This window comes from Eumetopias jubatus, unplaced genomic scaffold (genome assembly GCF_037043125.1).
Source record: "Eumetopias jubatus isolate StellerSeaLion01/CBP00866 unplaced genomic scaffold, mEumJub1_p1.0 scaffold_7, whole genome shotgun sequence".
Classification (NCBI taxonomy): Eukaryota; Metazoa; Chordata; class Mammalia; order Carnivora; family Otariidae; genus Eumetopias; species Eumetopias jubatus.
Genome location: NW_028274813.1, coordinates 52,657,753 through 52,681,208, shown reverse-complemented (window position 1 = coordinate 52,681,208; position 23,456 = coordinate 52,657,753). Strand labels below are relative to the sequence as shown.

The window sequence follows — 23,456 nt, the reverse complement described above, 5'->3', positions numbered from 1 at the left end:
TTCACTTATCTGTCCAAATTCATTGTGTCTTCCAATCTCAGCTCAAATCCTTGTTCTTGAAATCATCTTAAACACCCAGCTCATACCAACCTTTCCTTCATTTAAACTCATTATTACAATATGCAGTTCTCATTTAATATTGTGAAACGTCTAGTGATACCTCCTATATGATTGTCCTGTTAGGGTATTTATTTTTATATTTATTATTATTTAACATGTTTTTCTTATGAACTATATTGTTTATTTCTTAAAGTCAAGAGCTTGTCTTTAACTTTGTTGTTAGAGTGACATCATGTAAATACTTAACTGCAATTTGATGGTGGGTTAATTTCAGGTGTATTTGGAAGTCCAAATTCAGCACCAGCAGCCTGCAGCCCATCAGTGATATCTTCTGTGGAAAATGGAGATACATTTTCAATTAAACAAAGCATTGAACCACCATCAGGAATTTATGGAAGAGCAGTCCAGCAAAATATTCCATCATATGTTGATGTTGAGAATGAAAAGGATGTAAGATTATTTGTTGATTATTAGGATAAACTCAAGCCTATATTATATCATTGTGTTGTGTTCATCGGATTTGGGGTAGTGAAGGTGTTTTGATTAAAATTTTTAAAATCTCAGGATAATTGAAATTTCTGATCCTTAATCATTTAAATAATGGATAATTCTTCTTTCCAGCAAATATATTCTTATTCTGGTATAAAGTATCTAGTGTACTTTATACTATACATGTACTTTATATATATGTGTGCATGTGTGTGTGTATTTACATATTCAGCAATTGTCTAGAACACTCAAGGAGTAAGAGACTGGTATCCTTAGGCACAAATTTAGTTATGATATTAGCACCATGTAATTCTAGTCAATTTTAGAATTCCTGCAATAAGGACTAAAAAATGTAGTTTATTTTTTTTATATGTAGACACTTAATGTCTTTATACAGTTGTCTGAGATGAAGATAATTATTTTAAATATCGAACTCCCTGCATACTTTGATATTTCCACTTTTTCATTCAGATTAAAGTTTCTATTTCAAAATCTACCTATGACAAGATGAGACAAAAGAGAAAAGAGGAAAAAGAACTTTTTGACATTAAAGATTGTGAAAAGAAGGAACAGAATTCCTGGGAGCGAATGAAACATACAAGAGCCGAGAAAATGACATCTGAAAGTAGGTGAAATTTAACTTTTGGTGTGTTATTTAACTGATACTATTCTAAAGCTAGTGTACCTGTGGTTTAACTGAGGGCTGATAATGGAATATGTTGAACCATAATGTTGAAATTTGCAAGACCCAGTAGCTTTTTTATAATAAATATTAATTATTTCTCATAAAGAAGGAAGTTGATTGATTGTTTTTCTCCCTTTTAGACTTAAATATTTTTGGAGATGAGGTGGGAATATCAAAAAACGAGAGCTCCCCTTTAGAAAATATTGCCTGCAGCCCTCAATTGAAAGGAGGGACCTGTTTAAAAAGGTCACCACCATCTTTAGTGTTTTCAGATTCAGGTACGTAACTTGTTTAAATGTAAAGAATAATGTCACAAATGCTGGTTAAGCTCAAGAGACCATGTATGGTACAGTGCATTTGTGAGGAAAAGAGCACTTAGCTAGTAGGAGTCAGTAGACAGACCTGGCTTCATAATTATCAGGCCTGCCTTTTAATTTTCTGACCTGCAAACAGGCCTCAGTTTCCTGCCCCTATAAATATCCAAATTATCTCAAAGGTATTCTCCGTGCTCCCTGCAAATATTCCTGTTTCACTAAGGAGTGGTATCCCATTTTATAGCTGGGGTTAAATGAGACTGAAGTTGGTTTATATTAGATCATGATTTTAAAAAATCATTGTATTTATCACTTATTCAGCCTGCCATTCAATACTTACTAGGTTCTATGCCTGGCCAAGAGTGGCTTCCAGTTTCCTGTGCTGTTTTTAAAAATATTAAATAGGACTCAGGCAGCTAAGTGGGAGGTGGAACCCTCGCTGGGACAGTGTGGTCTCAGGATCCTTGGGGTCACAGGAAGACCAGGGCTGCCTGAGTGTAGCAGAGCTCCCATGTATCGGAGCAGGTAAGCCAGCTATAATCAATGAGCCCAGGAGTGGGCTTTCATCTCGGGGTTGCCATAAACTGTGATTTGAGGCACAGTCGGGCCTCTGCTCTTTGAGCAGGGGCCCAACAACCAGCAGAACCGGGGAGAGCCCTCTTTTTCCCCTGGGAGGAGGGGCGTGGGAGTGTGCCCCAAGAGTCTGCTGGGTTTGGAGACTCCAAATGGGGCCGTGTGCCTTACATAGAAACGCTTGGTCACAGGTTGGGTGAGCACGGAGTGCGGCTGGAGAGCTGGGAGAAAAGAGTGATTGACTGCTTTTCTCTGAGGGCTCACAGAGGAGTGGGGTACTGAGCTTTTGGCTCCAGGGCTGGAGATTGGGAGGCCACCATTTTCATTCTCATCCTCAAAAGCTGTGCGGAAAGCCTTCAGGGAACAAAAGCCACATAGAGCAAACCAGAGCAGATTACGTAGCCTGGCCCCAAGTAAGGATGGAGCAATTCCACATGGAGAAGACCTTTGAGAATCAATGCAACAGGCCCCTCCCCCAGAAGATGCGCAAGTTTGGTGTGTGCAGAGAGGGAGATGGATTGACCTGGAGGATCTGTTGAGTGGGGTGGACTGTGACATTACTGCCCTGGGCCAGAGATCCCTGCAAAGCCATGTTTGCTCTCTCACTCTAAAGAGAAGCGGAAAGATGCCAAGGAACAAAAGTGGCTCAGCCAACCAGCTCACATTAAGCCCATCCCCCTGACAAGGGGTGAGGCAACTCCACCCAGGCAAAGAGGCCTGAGAAGCCGAGCCCCAGGGCAGCAGGCCCCTCCCCCAGAAGACAGACTGGAAAAACGGGAATAAGTTTAAGCTTATTTCCCACAGGACTCTAAAACTCCAGTGCCAGGGGAAAATAATATAGGGAGCTCAAGGTATTCCACCATGGCTTGCTTATACTTCAGGCTAAAATCTTAAATTTCTTTTGTTAGTTTCTTATTCTTTTTTTTTTAAACCCTGCTCCTGTTTCAAATAGATTTGTATTTCCCAGCCTATGTTTTTAAGTCATTTCTTAACTTTTACTTTTTCAAATATATGTTTTATAGATTTATACCCCATTAAGCCTGTTTTTCACTCTCTTCAATTTTATCTTGCTATATATATGTAAGTTCGGATTTCTTTGCAATTTTGGGATATAGTTTCTTCTAACACGAGACCAAAAATCAAGCAGGAACAGGCAGAACACCCTTCTGTGTCCACTTTGAGAGATTACAATCTCTCTCCCCGCCCTCCTTTTTTTTTTCCTTTTTTCTTTCTTTTTTAATGTTTTGGATTATCTTGGCTTTGATGGAGTATCTGTAGTAGCTTTCAACCACTTTGGATTTTTTCATAGATACATTTTGCTTGGGTTGTGGTTGATATTTTAGACTCGGTACGTTCCCTCACCCATTCCTCAACAGAATGACTAGGAGGAGGAACTCCCAACAAAGAAAAGAACCAGAGACAATATCCTCTGCCACAGATCTAATGGATATGGATATAAGCAAGATGTCAGAGATAGACTTCAGGTTAGCACTTATGAAATCAATAGCAAGGCTTGAGAAAAGCATTAGCAACAATATAGAATCTCTAAGGGCAGAAATGAGATCTAATCAGGCTGAAATTAAAAATGCTTTGAATGTGATGCAGTCACAGCCAACCTTACACCTAAAGGAGCTGAAGAAAGAACAGCAAATAAAACCTAAACCAAGCAGGAGAAGAGAAATAATAAAGATTAGAGCAGAAGTCAATGAAATAGAAACCAAAAGAACGGTAGAACCGATCAATGAAACTAGAAGCTGGTTCTTTGAAAGGATTAATAAGATCGATAAACCTCTGGCCAGACTTATCCAGAAGAAAAGGGAAAGGACCCAGATCAATAAAATCATGAAGGGAAGAGATCACTACTAACACTGAGGAAATAGAACAATTACTAGAAATTATTACCAGCAACTATATGCCAACAAATTAAGCAATCTGGAAGAAATGGATGCCTTCCTGGAAACTTATAAACTACCAAGACTGAAACAGGAAGAAAGAGACATTCTGAATAGACCAATAACCAGTAACGAAATTGAAGCAGTAATCAAAAACCTCCCCAAAAAACAAGAGTCCAGGGCCAGATGGCTTCCCAGAGGAATTCTACGAAACATATAAAGAAGAAATCATACCTATTCTACTGAAGCTGTTCCAAAAAATAGAAATGGAAGGAAAAGTTCCAAACTCATTCTATGAGGCCAGCTTTACCCTGATCCCCAAACCAGACGAAGACCCCACCAAAAAGAAGAATTACAGACCAGTATCCCTGATGAGCATGGATGCCAAAATACTCAACAAGATCCTAGCCAGTAGGATCCGACAGTACATTAAGAGGATTATCCACACGACCAGGTGGGATTTATTCCTGGGATATGAGGGTGGTTCAACATTGGCAAATCAATGTGATACACTACATAAATAAAAGGACAAGAACCATATAATCCTCAATAGGCCCAGAAAAATCACTTGACAAAATACAGCATCCTTTCCTGATTAAAACTCTTCAGAATATAGGGATAGAGGGAACATACCTCAATATCATAAAAGCCATCTATGAAAATCCCACAGCGAATATCATTCTCAATGGGGAAAAACTGAGAGCTTTTACCTTAAGGTCAGGAACATGACAGGAATGCCCACTCTCACCACTTGTGTTCAACATAGTACTAGAAGTCTTTGCCTCAGTAACAGACCACAAAAAGAAATAAAAGGCATTCAAATTGGCAAAGAAGAAGTCAAATTCTCTCTCTTTACAGATGACATGATAATCTATGTGGAAAACCCAAAAGACTCCACCCCAAAATTGCTAGAACTCATACAGCAATTCAGCAATGTGGCAGGATACAAAATTAGTGCACAGAAATCAGTTGCATTTCTATACACTTACAATGTGACTGAAGAAAGAGAAATTAAGGAATTGATTCCATCTACAATAGCACCAAAAACCATAAAATACCTAAGAATAAACCTAACCAAAGAGGTAAAGGATCCATACTCTAGAAACTACAGAACACTTATGAAAGAAATGGAGGAAAACACAAAGAGATGGAAAAACATTCCATGCTCATGGATTGGAAGAATAAACATTGTGAAAATGTCTATGCTGCCCAGACCAATCTACACTTTCAATGCAATCCCTATCAAAATACCATCGACATTTTTCACAGAGCTGGAACAAAGAATCCTAAAATTTGTATGGAACCAGAAAAGACACCAGATCGCCAAGGGATTGTTGAAAAAGAAAACCAAAGCTGGGGGCATCACAATGCCTGACTTCAAGCTCTATTACAAAGCTGTGATCATCAAGACAGCATGGTATTGGAACAGAAACAGACACATAGATCAGTGGAACAGAATAGAGATCCCAGAAATGGACCCTCAACTCTATTGTCAACTAATCTTCAACAAATCAGGGAAGAATATCCAATGGAAAAAAGACAGTCTCTTCAATAAATGGTGCTGGGAAAATTGGACAGCTATATAGAAAAGAATGAAACTCGACCATTCTCTTACACCATACACAAAGATAAACTCAAAATGGATGAAATACCTCATGTGAGACAGGAATCCATCAAAATCCTAGAGGAGAACATAGGCAGTAACCTGTTCCGACATTGGCCACAGCGACGTCTTTCAAGATATGTCTCTAAAGGCAAGGGAAACAAAAGCAAAAATGAACTTTCGGGACTTAATCAAGATAAAAACCTTTTGCACAGCAAAGGAAACAGTCAACAAAACTAAGAGGTAACCCACAGAATGGGAGAAGATATTTGCAAATGACATTACAGATAAAGGGCTGGTATCCAAGATCTATAAAGAACTTCTCAAATTCAACACCCAAAAAACAAATAATCTAGTCAAGAAATGGGCAGAAGACATGAACAGACATTTTTCCAAAGAAGACATACAAATGGCTAACAGACACATGAAAAAATGTTCAACATCACTCAGCATCAGGGAAATACAAATCAAAACCACAATGAGATACTACCTTACACCAGTTAGAATGGCAAAAATTAATAAGACAGGAAACAACAAGTGTTGATGAAGATGTGAAGAAAGGGGAACCCTCTTGCACTGTTCGTAGGAACGCAAGCTAGGGTAGCCACTCTGGAAAACAGTATGGAGGTTCATCAAGACATTAAAAATAGAGCTACCCTTTGACCCAGCAATTGCACTGCTGGGTATTTACCCCAAAGATACAGACCTGGGGAAAAGAAGGGGCACATGCACCCCAATGTTCAGAGCAGCAATGTCCACAACAGCCAAACTGTGGAAGGAGCCAAGATGCCCTTCAACAAATGAATGGATAAAGAAGATGTGGTTCATATATACAGTCGAATATTTCTCAGCCATCAGAAAGGATGAATAGCCACAATTTGCGTCGACATGGATGGAACTTGAGGGGCATCATGCTAAGTGAAATAACTCAAGAGGAGAAAGACAATTATATGGTTTCACTCATATGTGGAACATAAGCAATAGCACAGAGGACCACAGGGCAAGGGAGGGAAGACTTGAATGGGAAGAAATCAGAGAGGGAGACAAAGCATGAGAGACTCTGGACTCTGGAACCAAACTGAGGGTTACAGAAGGGAGGGGTGTGGGGGATGGGGTAACCAGGTGATGGGTATTAAGGAGGGCACGTGTGGTGATGAGCACTAGGTGTTATATGCAACTGATGAATTGTTGATCACTACATCAAAAACTAATGATGTACTATATGCTGGCTAATAGAACATAATAAAAATAATAATAATTAAAAAAATAATAAAATAAAAAATAAAATATAAAAAGAACAAACTGCTTGATATTTGAAAAAAATTTTACATATCTTGGGAATGTTTAAATTCCACATAAAGTTTACCAAATGCAGGAAAAAAAATAAAAGGAAAATATTTTAAAAAGTTAAAAAAAATGAACAAATGAAAAAAAATTAAAAGTTCACAAATGTCATACTCATTTATTTAAAAAAGTTAAAAATAAATACAAAATAAAGTATTAAATAGGTCTTAGGTATAGTAGCAACTTGGAAAAATCAGAGATTGAAGTAAAAAAATCTCATGAACTATAATAAACATTAAGAATTATCACTTATTATTTTTGTTTATTATTCTTTAATGTTACTAAAAAATAAACAACTATCATAAACATTTTAAAATTTATGTTGGGTCTGAAGTCTAGGTATCAACAAAAAACCCAGAAGTACAGAAAAAATAAATATATAAATGTGATCTTGGACACCATACTTAACATCTCTCAAAGATAAATGTAAAAGAGATTTGAACTAGATGACTGTTAGATTCTTCTTAGTTTGTATTTCTTTTATAATGCAAGAAGTTTAGAAAACTTTTTAAAATGCTGTATTCTCAAAACTAGTAATTGCTGAGTATGACTGATGGCAGATGTTGACCTGTAAAATTACTGGTTAAATATGTCCCTAAGAACCAGTTAAATATAGGCATTTGTGAAGTTTAACCCTATTTGCTAACATTCTCAAATGATTTCACTATTAATGTCATAAAATCTAGGGGGAGAAAAACCCACAGAACTTCTTACCTAAGCTGTAAGAATACTGGTTGCTACTGGTAACAGTAGGGAAAGAAGTATAGATAATAGCAAATAGTACAAATTGATAAATACGTTTATGATAGTCATTTTCTAGTGTTTAATATTACCTTTTTAAAAATATCTCTTGGGCGCCTGGGTGGCTCAGTCAGTTAAGTGTCTGCCTTCAGCTCAGGTCATGATCTCAGGGTCCTGGGATCAAGCCTTATGTCAGGCTCTCTGCTCAGTGGGGAGTCTGCTTCTCCCTTTCACTCTCCCTCTGTGCTCTCTCTCTTTCTCTCAAATAAATAAATAAATAATCTTTAAAAAAATATCTCTTAACATGGAAAAATAACTAATAAATCTTTATCCATTTACAAAAGCCAATGCAGGGGCACCTGGTTGGCTCAGTCGGTTAAGTGTCCTACTCTTGATTTCGGCTCAGGTCATGATCTCAGGGTCATGGGATCAAGCCCTGCATGGGGCTCTGTGCTGAACTTGAGATTCTTTCCCTCTCCCTTTCCCCCTGCCACGCCCCCCCCCCCCCGCTTGTACACATGCCCACTTTCTCTCTCAAATAAATACATACATAATAAAATCTTTTTAAAAAATGCCAACACATTTTATTTGATCTTTTTGATCTTTTCCTTTCTAATACCTCCAATATGTGTCTTGCATTGTTCAGTGCCCCCAGGGCATTACCCTGAGCACTCAATGATAATGATTTGTTTCTCTAACGTCCAGGGCAATGCCTTACATCTGGAATATGGTTGGTAAATGTTTGATTATGGAAAAAATATTGCTTTTATTACCACACATGGTCTTAGGATTTTCAAAAGACCATTAGTTCTATGCGGGTAGCCAAAAATTGGTATTTTTGGAATTCGGCTAGAATTCTTTACACAAGGACTCCTGGGTGGCTCAGTCGGTTAAGTATATGACTCTCAGTTTCAGCTCAGGTCATGATCTCTGGTTCCTGAGATCCAGCCCCCCAGGATGCTCCATACTGAACATGGAGTTTGCTTGTCTCACCCTGTGCTCCTCCTGCTGCGCGTGTAGTCACGCGCTCTCTCTCTCTAGAAGAAATAAAATCTTAAAAAAAAAAAAAGAATTCTTTACACAGATGCTATGAAGCTTCATTTTCATTTGTCATTTGTATAGTAAAATGGGTATATATCCACGTTTTTATAAAATGGGATCATAATATTCCTTACTGATTTTTAGCTCTTAAAACTAGACTTTATTATAGGACTCATGACTGGAAAAACCACTTATATATTTATATTTGACATAATTAAATAATTTTGTATATAAGAAGTAAAGTTTTAAATAGCTTTGGTGTCCAGGTATTACAATTTTATTAAAGACTAAACTGATAATACTTGTTTCCATAAGAAATATTCATAGAATCTTTATTCAGAATATCATTTTTATGAGAGTTCTCTGATGCTTTATTTAATCTGGTTTTTTTGTTTTAGGTGAAGCATCTCCTGGAGACATTCCACAATATAAAGAAAGGATGTCTTCTGTCACTCATAGTCCTGAAATAATGGATACATCAGAACTACGGCCATTTTCCAAACCAGAAATGGCACTGACAGAAGCCCTTAGGCTTTTAACTGATGAGGATTGGTAAGTTCACCATCCTTAACTTAAAACTAAGCTGAGTTCCAGAAGTTTTTTGAATATTTTTTATTAAAAACTTTGAAACATTCCCTATTAAAGTAGTCATAGAAATGATTATTATAGTTCTTAGTCTGAGTTTTTTTCAACTTATTAATGTAACTGAACTCTGGTCCTAACAGCACTGTATTACTACCAGTTATAATTTATATACCATAAGGACAGAGTTTAGCTTTATTATGGGTTACATAAAGCTTTTGGTACTAGAATACAAATCCCACCATTCCTCCAAGTGTTTCTCTGTGAAATACATCCTATAACAATCCTGGAAATACTTATCTGTTACTAGCATAGCTGCAACAGCCTCCCAGCCCAGCCCTCCTGGAGCATGTACTGTCCCATTTCCTGCCTTGCTCCTTCAGTATCTCTCTCTATCCCCATCCTCCATGTCCTCAGTTTTACTTCTGCTACGCCATATTCATCAACGTTAAAATGTGCTATGGGGGCGCCTGGGTGGCACAGTCAGTTGAACATCTGCCTTCGGCTCAGGTCATCATCCCGGGGTCCTGGGATCGAGCCCCGCATCGGGCTCCCTGCTCGGCGGGAGGCCTGCTTCTCCCTCTCCCACTCCCCCTGCTTGTGTTCCCTCTCTCGCTGTCTCTCTCTCTCTGTCAATTAAATAAATAAAATCTTTAAAAAAAAACAACAACATTAAAATGTGCTATATCCCCTATTTTTTAAAAAAAAAAACTCCCTAAACTGCACATCTTCACATTTCTTTTATTCCCCTTTTTTAGCCAAGTCCTCACAAAGGCTGACTCATTGTCTATTTTTTCACCTCATATTCTCTTCTCAACCTTTAATTGGCTCTCAGCCCTCCCCACCATGACAACCACATCACTGAAACTATGAAAGTGATCATCTTGCTATATCTGCATTGGTTATTTATTAGTGGTCATCTTAGCCTTTTAGCATTTGACACAATCCCTTCTAGTTTCTTGGTTCTTTTTTTGTTTTAGTATGTTCTTATTCCTTTTTTTTATTTGACTTCAGAATTGAGGCATGCTCCAGAATACAATCCACTGGCATTCTCTATCTCCATTTATTCCATAGATCCAGGGTGGCGATCGTTTTCTGTAAAGAGCCAGATACGAAATGTTTTAGGCTTTGCAGGCCAGATGTCTTTATCACAACTCCTCAACTTTGCTGTTGTAGTGTAAAAGCAGCCTTAGGGGGCGCCTGGGTGGCTCGGTCGTTAAGGTCTGCCTTCGGCTCAGGTCATAATCCCAGGGTCCTGGGATTGAGCTCCGCATCGGGCTCCCTGCTCCCTGGGAAGCCTGTTCTCCCTCTCCCACTCCCCCTGCTTGTGTTCCCTCTCTCTCTGTGTCTCTCTCTGTCAATTAATAAAATCTTTAAAAAATAAATAAAAAGCAGCCTTAGTAAGAAGACAAATAGGTATAGCTATGTTCCAATAAACTTTACTTATTAAAATTTCTCATGGGGTCAGATTTGGTCTGTGAGTCATAATTTGCCAACCCCTTTCCTAAATGATTATATTCAACTCAATGTATGTCTCGATTCTAGGTATCTTCTTGAGCTCTAAACTTATAATCCATCTGCCTGCTTGACATTTTCACTTTGATGCTTATAGACATTTTAAATTTAACATATCCAAAATAGAACTCTTGATTTCCCACTTCCTGCCAAGGTGGGTTAACAGGCATAAGATTTGCCTACACATCTGAAAGAACTAAAGAAACCGTACAAAATATATGAAACAGTGGTTTTCAAAATATTCCTCAGTAGGCAATGAAAATTAGTGATCCTTGAATGACAGGAAACAAACAAGGTGAACTCTATAATTGCCCTCGCTTAACCTGCAGAGTTTCCAGGTGACAGCTCAAAGAAGGGAAAACTATGTAAGTGCCAGCAGAGATGGAAATGGAGCTGGGAGTTTGGAGATGCCAAGGTAACTAGAGTTTGGAAAGCAGAGTGCCAGAGAGGATGGAGCTTCACAAAGAACTCTGGAGACCTTCAGAGGATTCTTCTCAAATATTTAGCTGAATACTAGTCAGGGCATAAATATAAATAAATTACCTGAAGCCAGAGCTAGAATGAAGTTACAGGGAACAGTCCCTGAATACTTCTTATTCCCATCAGCACAGTGGAAAACCTCATAATTCACAGGGCATCAAGTAGAAAATTCAAAAGAGTTTTGCTTCTTAGTGTGGAAAAATAAACCTTAGGCTAAAGACTGGTTTGGCCCTGCCCAACAAAATATAAAGAAAGGCCTAAGAGGATCAAACTTATCAAATAACCTAACTCCATCCCAGAGCAAAGGTCAAAAATGATTTAGGAATACAGAAATATCTCAGGTCAAATGCATAATGACTGACATCCAATAAAAAATTACCAGGCATGCAAAGCAGCAGGGAAATACAACCCATAATGAGAAGAAAAAAAGGCAACTATTGAAACCAATCCAAAAATGATACAGATGATAGAATTAGTAGACAAGGACATTATAACTATAGTTATAATTCTATTCCATGTTTTGAAGAAACTAGAGGAAAGACATAAACAGAGAATCAGTGAGCTGTAGGACAACTTGCAAAATCCCTTTTGCCATATAATATAACATGATTGAGGGAAATAACATCCCCTTATAGTCACACACAAGGGAATGGTATTATGAGGTGGTATATGCCAGGGGGCAGGAATCATGGGTACCGTCTTAGAATTCTGTATTTCACATTAGGAATAAAAAGGGTCATTTTATAATGATAATGATAAAAAGGTCAATTCATCAAGTGATCCTGATTTTATTTATCATATATAGAGCTTCAGAATACATTAAGTAGAAACTGGTAGAACTGCAAGAAGAAATAAATAAATCCACAATTACAGTTGGAACTTCAACAACCATCTCTCACTAATTGATAGAACTAGAAGAAAGAAAATCATTGAGGATATAGAAGACTTGAATGACCTGATTGACCAACTTGACCTCATTGGCATTTATAGAATACTCCACCTAAAATAGCAGAATTTACATTCTTTTTGAGTCCATAAGGAACATTTACCAAGAAAAATATTTTGGAACATAAAATAAGTAATTTAAAAGGATTCAGATTATACAAATTTGGTTCTCTGACTATGGTGGAATTAAATTAGAAGTTAGGAACAGATACTTGGAAAATCTCCAAATGTCTTGAAATTAGCACTCTTAGAAGCAACTCATGGATCTAAGAAAGTAATCAAAGGGAAATTAGAAAGTATTTTTAACCTTTTTTTTTTTTTTTTTTAAGTAGGCTCCATGCCCAGCGTGGAGCCCAATGTGGGGCTTGAACTCATGACCCTGAGATCAAGACCTGAGCCAAGATCATGTGTCTGAGCCACCCAGGTACCCTCAAAGTATTTTGAATTTAATGAAATTAAGAATGAAACATGAAAATTGTGAGACGCACCTAAATTAGAGGGAAATTTATAACACCATAACACCTATATTACAGAAGAAGAAACATTTTATATCAGTGACCTCAGCTTTCACCTTAGACTACAAACAGAAGAGCAAATGAAGCCCAAAATAATTAAAGAAAAGAAATAATAAAGATTGCACTAGAAATCAAGAAAATAGGAAACAAGCAGTAGAGGAAATCAGTGAAAGCAAAAGCAGGTTCTTAGAGAAGATCAATTGATAAACCTGTGATCAGACTGATCAAGCAAAATAAGAGAAAAAAACAACATATCAGGAATGAGGGAATAAATATCATTACTAATCATATAGCTCTTAAACAAATAATAAAGGAATATGATAAACAGCTTTATGCCCACTAATTTAACAACTTAGCGAAATGGATAAATTCTTTGAAAGACACAAACTACCAAAACTCACTAAAAACAAAACAAAACAAAAATTAGCTAACCTCTATAATCCAATACGTATTAAGGACATTGACATTGTATTTAAAACTTCCACAAAGAAAACTCCAGGCTCAGATGGTTTTGCTAGTGAATTATACCAAACATTTAAGGAAGAAATCAATTCTACACAAAATTAGAATACTGAGGAGGCTGGAGTACTTCCATCTTATTCTTTGAGGCCAGTATCACCCTGATACCAAAACCATACAAAAAACTACAGACTGAGATAAAAAAATGTCCTGTGAAAATCTTTAAAGCAAGTTTTTATTTACCCCCCTCCTAATCCCAAATCTGCTTCTACCTCGGTGTTCATCATCTTAGTTAATAACTCTGCCATGGATATTTCGTTGTTCATACCGAGTCAGTGTTGACTTTTTATCATTTCTTTACATCCCATCAGTTCCTTTATTTTCAGAATTTATCTCAGCTGCTGATCCTGTTGTCCAAGCCACACCTGGCTGTAGTAGTGTCATCACTGGTTTGCATGCTTCCATGATTGCTCACCTCATACAACAGCCAGAGTGATACTGTTAAAACTCAAATCAGAACATGGGATTCCTCCCCACAAAACCCTCCAGTGGCCCCCTAGAACGCTAGAAAAGAATTGTTAAACTTTTTTATAGCTTACAAAGTCCTTCATTTTCTGTCCCTTGCCTCTTTCTGTAGCCTCATCCCCTATAGGGGGATGGATGCTCTGCCTTACTTATCCACTCTAGCCATCAGGCTATTTCCTGAACACCCAAGCTCATTTATGCCTCAAGATCTTTGTACTTAATTCTTTAAACTTTCTTCCAGTGGCTTCTCTCTCTCTTCATGCAGGTATCTGTCAAATGTCATCTCCTCAGAGAAGCCTTCTCTCATGACTTTAACTAAAATAGTGTTCTTTTCCCCATCTTCTTATACTGCTTTATTTTTAATATTGCTACCTGACCTTATATTTTATTTTAACACCTCTCTTAGCAATTTGATTATGATGTTCCATGTTGTGCTTTTTTTGTTTTTTCTGTTTGGGGTTGTTCTTAGATCTGAGAGTTTATAGTTTGAATCAAATTTGGAAAAATTTTAGCCACTTTTTCTTAATTTCTTTTCCTGCCTCCCTCTCTCTTGACTGTACTATCTGTTATTTGTGTGTATAGAATTGGGTTGTTTCTGCATTTGGGGCGCCTGGGTGGCTCAGTCGTTAAGCGTCTGCCTTTGGCTCAGGTCATGATCCCGGGGTCCTGGGATCGAGCCCCGCGTCGGGCTCCCTGCTCAGCGGGAAGCCTGTTTCTCCCTCTCCCATCCCCCTGCTTGTGTTCCCTCTCTCGCTGTGTCTCTCTCTGTCAAATAAATAAATAAAATCTTAAAAAAAAAAAAGAATTGGGTTGTTTCTGCATTTAAATTGTTTTTTTATGCTTATCCAAAAAAATGAGAATTTTCAACCAGACAGGTATTTAAGTAGGTTTATTCTTGCTACCTTGAATTCTTAGGTCTTTTCTTTTCTCTGAGTTTTCCATAATTCATTCAGGGAATGTAAATGTTTAAAAAAATGACTGCCATCAATATTACCTAAGGAAATATTACAATATTACTAAGGAAACTAATTTTGGCTCTCATTTTTCAAACCTATAAGATGAAAATCATCACGTTGGAAATGTTATACCTAAATCCCACTTGAATCCCACTCTCTTGTTAGTATCCACCTACCCTTCTCTGGCTCATTAGGTCAGATAATGAAAGAAAAATACAAATTACAGAACCATCTGTTGGTGGTTTTCTGCTGTTGGATTATATATTTGCCAATAACGTAGTCACTTTTCTCCTTCCATTTTTGTTTTATTGCTTCCCTCACCTTTTGTTTGCCATTCCTTTCCCTTCTGTTTTCTAGAAAGAATATGACATTCTTATCACTAGGGAGGAAATACTTCTTTTTATTTACAAAGCATGAACTTAGTGTGACTGTCAATGGTGATTTTAGCTCTTAAAAGACCTTTTGAATCATGAAAGAGAACTATTGAAGCAAATAAAACTTTACTTTTTTATTTGAAATTCCTAAATGATACGGAAAAATAAGCAAGATCTCCTCAGTAGCAGTATTTCATACAAACAGAAGAAGACATCTGAGATCCTGTTCCAGTTGAGCCCCATTTAATAAGTGATTTTGTTATTTGTTTCTTTTTCCCGTAGGGAGAAGAAAATTGAAGGACTGAATTTTATTAGGTGCTTAGCTGCTTTTCATTCTGAAATATTGAACACCAAGTTGCATGAAACAAATTTTGCAGTAGTTCAAGAGGTAAACTTATTTTTCAGCTGAGTTAAGGATTGTTTGGATAACAAAGAATAAATATGCCATGTTAACTTGACCTTGAAAAAATATCTCTGTACTAGGGGCGTCTGGGTGGCTCAGTCGGTTGAGCATCCAACTCCTGATTGAGGCTCGGGTCATGATCTCAGGGTTGTGAGATTGAGCCCCGCATGGGGCTCCACACTGAGGGTTGAGCTTGTTTAAGATTCTCTTTCTTTCTTTCCTTCTGCCCCTACCCTTCTCTTGTGCTCTCTCTCTCTCTCAAAAAAAAAAAAAAAAAAAGAATACCTCTGTACTAAATGATATAAGTAGGCTTGTATATAGTTACAAGTAGTTCCTGTATGGGGCTCCTGGCTGACTCAGTCAGGAGAGCATGCATCTCTTGATCTCAGGGTCATGAGTTCGAGCCCCACATCAAGGATAAATTTTATTTAAAAAAGTAGCTCATACCTTACTTCGCAACTTTTAAAAATTTTTATTAAATGTTAATTTTTAGGACATAAGATAATATGTATTAAAACATGTTACTTTAGGGGCACCTGGGTGGCTCAGTCAGTTGAGCGTCTGCCTTCGGCTCAGGTCATGATCCCGGTGCCCTGGGATCGAGTCCCGCATGGGGCTCCTTGCTCAGTGGGGAGCCTGCTTCTCCCTCTGCCTGCAGCTCCCCCTGCTTGTACCCTTGCTCACTATCTCGCGCTCACTCTCTCTCGCCCACGCTCTCTCTCTCCAACAAATAAATAAATAAAATCTTTAAAAAAATAAAAAAAATGTTACTTTAATAGTAAATTTGGTTTCAAAGTCATTATTACTGATTTTCTTTCAGAATATCAGCAAAATGTACATTTTGGAAATTTTTTTTAGGTGAAAAATTTACGCTCTGGAGTTTCTCGTGCTGCTGTGGTCTGTTTAAGTGATCTTTTCACTTACCTGAAAAAAAACATGGATCAAGAACTAGATACTACAGTAAAAGTTTTGTTGCACAAGGCTGGAGAGTCAAATACATTTATAAGAGAAGATGTTGACAAAGCACTGAGAGCTATGGTCAGTAATGTAACTCCTGCACGTGCAATTGTTTCTCTTATCAATGGAGGACAAAGGTAATATTCAAAATAATCTTGATATGTCCTTAAACTAAAAATACAATTGTTTGCAGTCTGCGATGTAGGAAAAACACAAGCAAACTTCAGTATTATTTTAGTCAAAAAACAATAATTCTTAGGTGATAAACATCATATTAGGTACAGAGCGTACAAGGAAAATAATACTGTTATTCTCATAATTTTACTTATATTCATAGATCTGGAACTAAATAAATGTCAGTGATTATGAGTTTTGTTTTGTTTTAAACTTCTTGGGGATGGGTAACAATGTAATTTATCATTTTAGCTTCCAAGGATGATTGTTGAGGGTTAGGAATAGTTTAATCACTTAACTTTAACTGTCTTTTCTTTTAATTTTATTTATTTATTTGAGAGAGAGAGAAAGAGAGAGCACGAGAGGGAAGAGGGTCAGAGGGAGAAGCAGAACTTTAAAGGTATATCTTTAGTTCATACATCAACTTTGTTTCAATTGATCATGTTTCCTTGTAGCCATTTACACATTGCAGTAAGAAGATGTACAGCCCAGCACTTATCAGATGTTGTGGAATTTATGGAACCAGAGCGTATTTTATCTGGAACAAAGGATATGGCTGACCGCATATTACCAGCTGCTGCCAAGTTTGCTCAGGACAGTTCACAAGAAACCAGGTGAATAGCTGCTAATAATATTTGCTGAATCTGTTAAGATAAGGGTTAAAAGTAGGCAGCAAAGGTTAAAAAAGAATAAACATTTTTTCTAAATGGACAAGTGGGGTCCCCAGGGATTGGTGCTGGGCAGATGGACTTATTTAACCAATTTGTAAATGGTCTTGAGGGAGTGCACAGTGAATTCTCCAAATTTACAGATGACAGTACATACTTCTGGGTAGTGAGATGCCATGTCACAGGGATGAACTGCATGAAAACAGCAGAAGGCTATATGAGTGGGCAGAAAAGTGGCAGAAGAACTTCATTGTGGGCAAATGTAAGGTAATGCACTTAGGGGAAATGATATATTTTCCAAGCAATCAGGTGAAATCAAGGAAATAGGTGCACATGAAAAATACAGGAAGCGAAATGGATACCATATTGTCTCCTGAAACATGAGATAGCTGCACTTAGAAAATGCGCCCCCCAAAAAAAGAAAATCCCATAAATTTCTGCTTGCTGTACTTGAAGAACAATTCTATGAAGGTTAAGAACAGTCAGAGAAAAATGACAAAATAATTAAGATGTGGATGGTACATTACTGTATTGGTAACTTTTTTTTTTTTAAATAAACTCTGTGCCCAGTGTGGGGCTCAAACTCACAACCCCAAGAGCAAGAGTCACATGCTCCATCAACTGACCCAGCTAGGTGCCCCTTTCTGTATTGGTCACAGAAATTTTGGATATAGTCAAGAGCCTAGGTTCAATTCCTAGCCCCAATCACTTTTTGCTCTTAAGCAAATTATCTAATGTCTGTTAGCCTAAGTTTTCTCGTATGTAAAATTAGGAAGGTGGGACTAGGTGATTAATAATGTCCCATATAAAACCTAAAAATTTATGGCAGTTACATATGAAGATAGATTAAAAGTGGGAGGGAGGGTCTGAGTTCATACAGACTAAAGTAAAGAAGGATATAAAATTAACATTTTAAGACATATATCCATGACTTTAGGTAACTAGAGTTAATCTTATGGAAATCATTATACCAGAAGCTAATATAGAAAGTCAATGTATTCATTTTCTATTGCTGTGTAACAAATTACCACAAACATAGTGGTTTAAGGCAACACAGACTTTTTTAGCTTACTGTTCTTTAAGTTAGAAGTCTTGCATGGCTCAACTGCTTTCTCTGCTTGGGGTCTTCCAGGATTATAATCAAGGTAATGACAATGCTGAGCTCTTATCTAGATGTTCTATAGAAGAATTTGCTTCCAAACTCATTTTGGTTGTTGGCCAAATTCAGTTCCTTGTAGTTATAGGACTTAGGTCTCTATTTCTTTGCTGGTTTTCAACCAGGGTCCTCTCTCAGCTCCTTAAGGTCACCCGCGAATTCCTTCTTGTGCAGCCCCCTCCATCTTCAACCCAGCAAAAGTATGTTGAATCCCCCTTGTGCTTAGGAGCTCTCATTTCCTCTTCTGCTACCAGCTATAGAAAGCTCTCTGCTTTTAAGGACCTGTATGATTAGATTAGGTCCACCCAGAAAATCTTAGAGTCAGCTCTACCATATAACATAACATAACATAATCCTGGTAGTTATATCTCATATTTACAAATTGCAGCAGTCCTGCTCTTTGGGGAGCCATTTTGGAAGTTATGTGTACCACAGTAAAGTTCAAAACAATTTAGGCTTTGGATCATAATAAACTAGTTAGGAACAAAAAAAGATTCATAATGGTTGTTGTGTATACATCTTAACCTTTCCTTAATGATATGGTAATTCTTCTAATCCATTTTGTCATTTCTTGATTTCTTATTTGAAGTTTTAAAATTATAAAATGTTTACAACTTTATAGTTTTACTATTTCTCACATTTAGTGTCCCTATTGCTTGTTTACTTGTTTGTTTTAGCCATTCTCATATCATTAGGGCCTGTGATGGACCTACAGTCCTTAATGTTCTGGGCTAAAAGTTACAATCATCTTTGAAACTATAACTGATTATGAACTACTTATCAAGGTGTTACCTTATTCTGATTCTGAGGAGAGAACAGTAATTTTTATTTTCTGATACTACCTACCTCCCTTTCTGTAATTTCATTACAGTTGAAGGAGCCTGATTGATACACATATTCCTGAGATCATTCTGTACCTTCTCCCTACCCTGCAAGACTTGCCTTCTCTGGTTCTTCCTATCCCATATATTCCAAGTTGTAAGAAAAAGCATAACTAATTAATTTTAGGGCCAAGCTGCTTTGAAGAATAGTAATATGGTATAATTATAAGGTACTATAAGATCCCTCTATCCAAAAATATCTCCAATACCCATGATATCTGTGGTTCTATCACAATGATATCTTGGCTTAAGGTTTTATCCTAAAAAGAATAAAAATTATTAAAAATAAAAAAAAGAATTATTTTTAAATTTATATACTACCATAAAAAAAAAGCCTAGTTTGGAGAGCATTACACATTCATTATATATCATCCATGATTTACCAACTAACTTTGGGTATGTTTTAGGTAGCAGAGAATAGGTTTTTGAAGAATTGGAACCCAGATAGGTTTTGGCAGGGGGGAAAAAAAGTGAGGGTAAGAAATATAGGAAATACAGAACCTAGGGAAGGTTGACTTAGGTCAGAACACCTCTCACCAGCAACCTCTTGCCCAGTGAGCAAGGAGCCCAGGATAAAGACAGACTTCTAACTCACAGTTCTGCCAAATACCAGCCTTGATATGGACCCAAGGGTACCTGAAAAATAGAATTCAAACATTTGGCTTTCCAAGAAGAGATTTGAAGATCTGAAGCTATAGTGTTTTTTAAAGGTGAGGGACATTCTGAATGGAGTACTGGGTGTTACGCACAATGAATCATGGAACACTACATCAAAAACTAATGATGTATGGTGATTAACATACAATAAAAAATTATTAAAAAAAAATAAAGGTGAGGGACAACAATAGCCCAACTGTGGAAAGAGCCATGATGCCCTTCAAACAGACGAATAGATAAAGATGTGGTCCATATATACAATGGAATATCACTCAGCCATCAGAAAGGATGAATACCCAACTTCTACATCAACATGGATGGGACTGGAGGAGATTATGCTACGTGAAATCAGTCAAACAGAGAAAGCCAATTATCATATGGTTTCACTTATTTGTGGAACATAAGGAACAGCATGGAGGACATTAGGAGAAGGAAGGGAAAAATGAAGGGGGGAAATCGGAGGGAGAGACGAACCATGAGAGACTATGGACTCTGAGAAACAAACTGAGGGTTCTAGAGGGGAGGGGGTGGGGGGATGGGTTAGCCCAGTAATCGTTATTAAGGAGGGCATGTACTGCTTGGAGCACTGGGTGTTACACGCAAACAATGAATCATGGAACACTACATCAAAAACTAATGATGTAATGTATGGTGATTAATATAACATAATAAAAAAAAAAACAAGAAAGAACAGGTGAATAATCCGGAAAAAAAAAAATAAAGTGGGTTTTTTATAAGCCAAAAAAATAAATAAAAGTGAGGGACAGGAGAATGTTATACTTCAGTTCAGTTAGTATAACTACATTTCAGTGGCTTGTTTAAAATAGGGATGACAATCTTGATATTGACAGTTTTTTTCTATTGAAAAAAATTGCATCTAAGGATAGAAACTGAGTTTGTTAAGGTATATAAAATTATTTGCCTATTTCTCAAATGTCCATAGGTACTATGGTCGAAAAATGCTTTTCCTTATGATGTGTCATCCAAACTTTGATAAAATGCTTGAAAAATATGTCCCATCCAAAGATTTGCCATATATTAAGGAATCTGTTAAAAGCTTACGGCAAAAGGTATGTGGAAAAAGTTTAATTTGTAAACATCTTTAAAAGCAAAGTACAAGGAAGGTAAAGGTAGAAGTAATTGCTTTTTTGATTATTTCTCTGTTAATCATTCAGAATATAGCTGCAGTAGCATTTCAACAATAGCAGTTGAAAAATTTGCAGTAGACATTTGTAGTGTCAGTAAGTGTTTATTGAACAGAAGCTTGATATTTGGTAGAATATAGTGTGGTTTATTGGAGTTATAAGGTTGGTTTTGATTCAAGACTTGGGTTGAGAATTAAACAACTATATAATGTTAGGTACATCACTTCATTTCTTTAACCTGAATTTTTTATTTTTTAGGATAAGGATAGTGATGTTCATCATGCTTGGTTCCTGCTTTACCTTAGCATATTCCACTATTAGAGTTCCTATCACACTGCAGAACATTGATTGGGAGCTCCTTGAGGGGAAGCCCCATTTATTTAATCCTGATAGGTAATGGGGGATTCAGACGTGTCTGAAATGAGTGACTGAGGGAATATCAAGTAAAATAAAATGTGAAAAGTAACTTATAAAAGTAATCCACTGGGCACCTGGGTGGCTCAGATTGTCAAGCGTCTGCCTTCGGCTCAGGTCATGATCCCAGGGTCCTGGGATCAAGGCCCACATCTGGCTCCTGGCTCGGTGGGGAGCCTGCTTCTCCCTCTCCCTCTGCCTCTCCCCTGCTCATGCTCTCTCTCTCTCTCTCTATCTCTCTGTCTCAAATGAGTAAATAAAACCTTTAGAAAAAAAAAATAACCCACTTACTTTTTTTTTGCAAAAATGTTTAATTTAATAACGTAGAATTTTTTTATGCTAATTTATGTTATTCCTCACTGATAATCTTGGATAAAGGATTCATTTATGAAAGGACAGTATTTCAAAGATGTATGGCAATATACATTTTAGAGCATTTTTTTCTGCTTATTGATCTTAAAGACTTTAGCTTAATTCATATAGAAATAATTAAAATAACCATGCAAATAATTATCTTACTGAACTGAGGTAGTTTGTATTTGTGAGTCAGTTCAAGTACAAGTATTATTAAATAGTTCTTATCAAAGTGTTTATTCTCATCCTGGTGTTGCATAGTAATTCATTATTTATGTAATGTGTTCGTATTTTCTCTGTAGATTTTAAGGTTTAAGAGTAGTGATAAAATATAGCATATTAATTTTTAAAATTTTATTGAACAGTTTTACCCAGCCAATATCATTTCCTATTAGTTGATCACATATTTGGTTAATTTATTACTAATTAGAAGGTATTTTATGTATTGATACCCTTTAAAGCATAGCATAGCTGATTATTAAGATGTGTTCACTTACAAAAAGATCAATAATCACTTCTATGAAAATTACATTATATAAATTATTTCACGTAACTGGTTTTAAGACTTTTATTACACTGCCTTTCTTTATATTACTTAAAGGGCTTAGGAGAGATACCACTAGATACTCCTTCAGCAAAAGGAAGACGATCTCATACTGGCACTGTTGGAAATACAAGGTCATCATCTGTTTCTAGAGATGCTTTCAATTCAGCTGAAAGGTAGGATCATTTGATAGTCCACATCATTAGAGAAATTACTCCCTAGTGATAGTAGTCTCTTTTGGATGTTTTTATGAACTATCCCAGGGGTATTTGTCAAAACTTAATGGAGTTTTAAAAGTTGGTAAGGACTTAGAAAGTGTGAGGTAATTATACTTAATAAGACAATTATATATTCACAGCAACTGGCTTTTACATGCACTAAACATTATTAAAGCTTTAGTGCTATTGAACTTGTCAATATTAGGCCTGTGTTGGACAACTCTGATTCATTTTGTATTAATTTTTAGCCTTTACTTTTCCCCCTTGATTATAAAAGTAATATACAATTATGGTTAGTGGAAAAAAAAAAACAACTTTAGAAAATCCAAACATTAAAAGAAGAATTAACCAATCACCCATAGTACCACCAACCACAAAAAGACTACTCTTAAAATTCTTATAAATATAATTATGTATATAATTTTGTAACCTGTTTATACTGTTTAACATGTAATAGATTGATTATATAATTTTTTTTAAATATATTTTTTTAGGGGTGCCTGGGTGGCTCACTTGGTTAAGCATCTACCTTCTGCTCAGGTCATGATCTCAGGGTCCTGAGATCAAACCCCATGTCGGGCTTTCTGCCCAGAAGGGAGCCTGCTTCTTCTTTTCTCTCTGCCTGCTGCACCCCCTGCTTGTGCGCTCTCTCTCTCTTTCTGCAAATAAATAAATAAAAATCTTAAAAAAAAAAATGAAAGAAAGTTGTCCAATTTCATTCTTTTGCATGTTGCTGCCCAGTTTTTCCAACACCAATTATTGAAGACACCATCTTTTTTCCATGGGATATTC

The 23,456-nt window shown here is 36.8% G+C and overlaps 1 protein-coding gene across 2 annotated transcripts in view; it reads left to right on the top strand.

Annotated features, from left to right (window-relative positions):
- Nucleotides 1–23,456, top strand: part of TOGARAM1 (TOG array regulator of axonemal microtubules 1) — a 78,009-nt gene that overhangs the window by 43,635 nt on the left and 10,918 nt on the right. The window contains exons 10-18 of one of the 2 annotated variants that reach the window (XM_028100938.2): nt 335–510; nt 1,021–1,174; nt 1,375–1,512; nt 9,141–9,294; nt 15,376–15,481; nt 16,355–16,590; nt 17,083–17,241; nt 20,933–21,059; nt 22,504–22,622. In XM_028100938.2, the coding sequence (XP_027956739.2) occupies nt 335–510; nt 1,021–1,174; nt 1,375–1,512; nt 9,141–9,294; nt 15,376–15,481; nt 16,355–16,590; nt 17,083–17,241; nt 20,933–21,059; nt 22,504–22,622 (1,369 nt within the window). The remainder of the gene's footprint in view (nt 1–334; nt 511–1,020; nt 1,175–1,374; nt 1,513–9,140; nt 9,295–15,375; nt 15,482–16,354; nt 16,591–17,082; nt 17,242–20,932; nt 21,060–22,503; nt 22,623–23,456) is intronic. The other variant, XM_088024628.1, reaches the window with a different exon arrangement.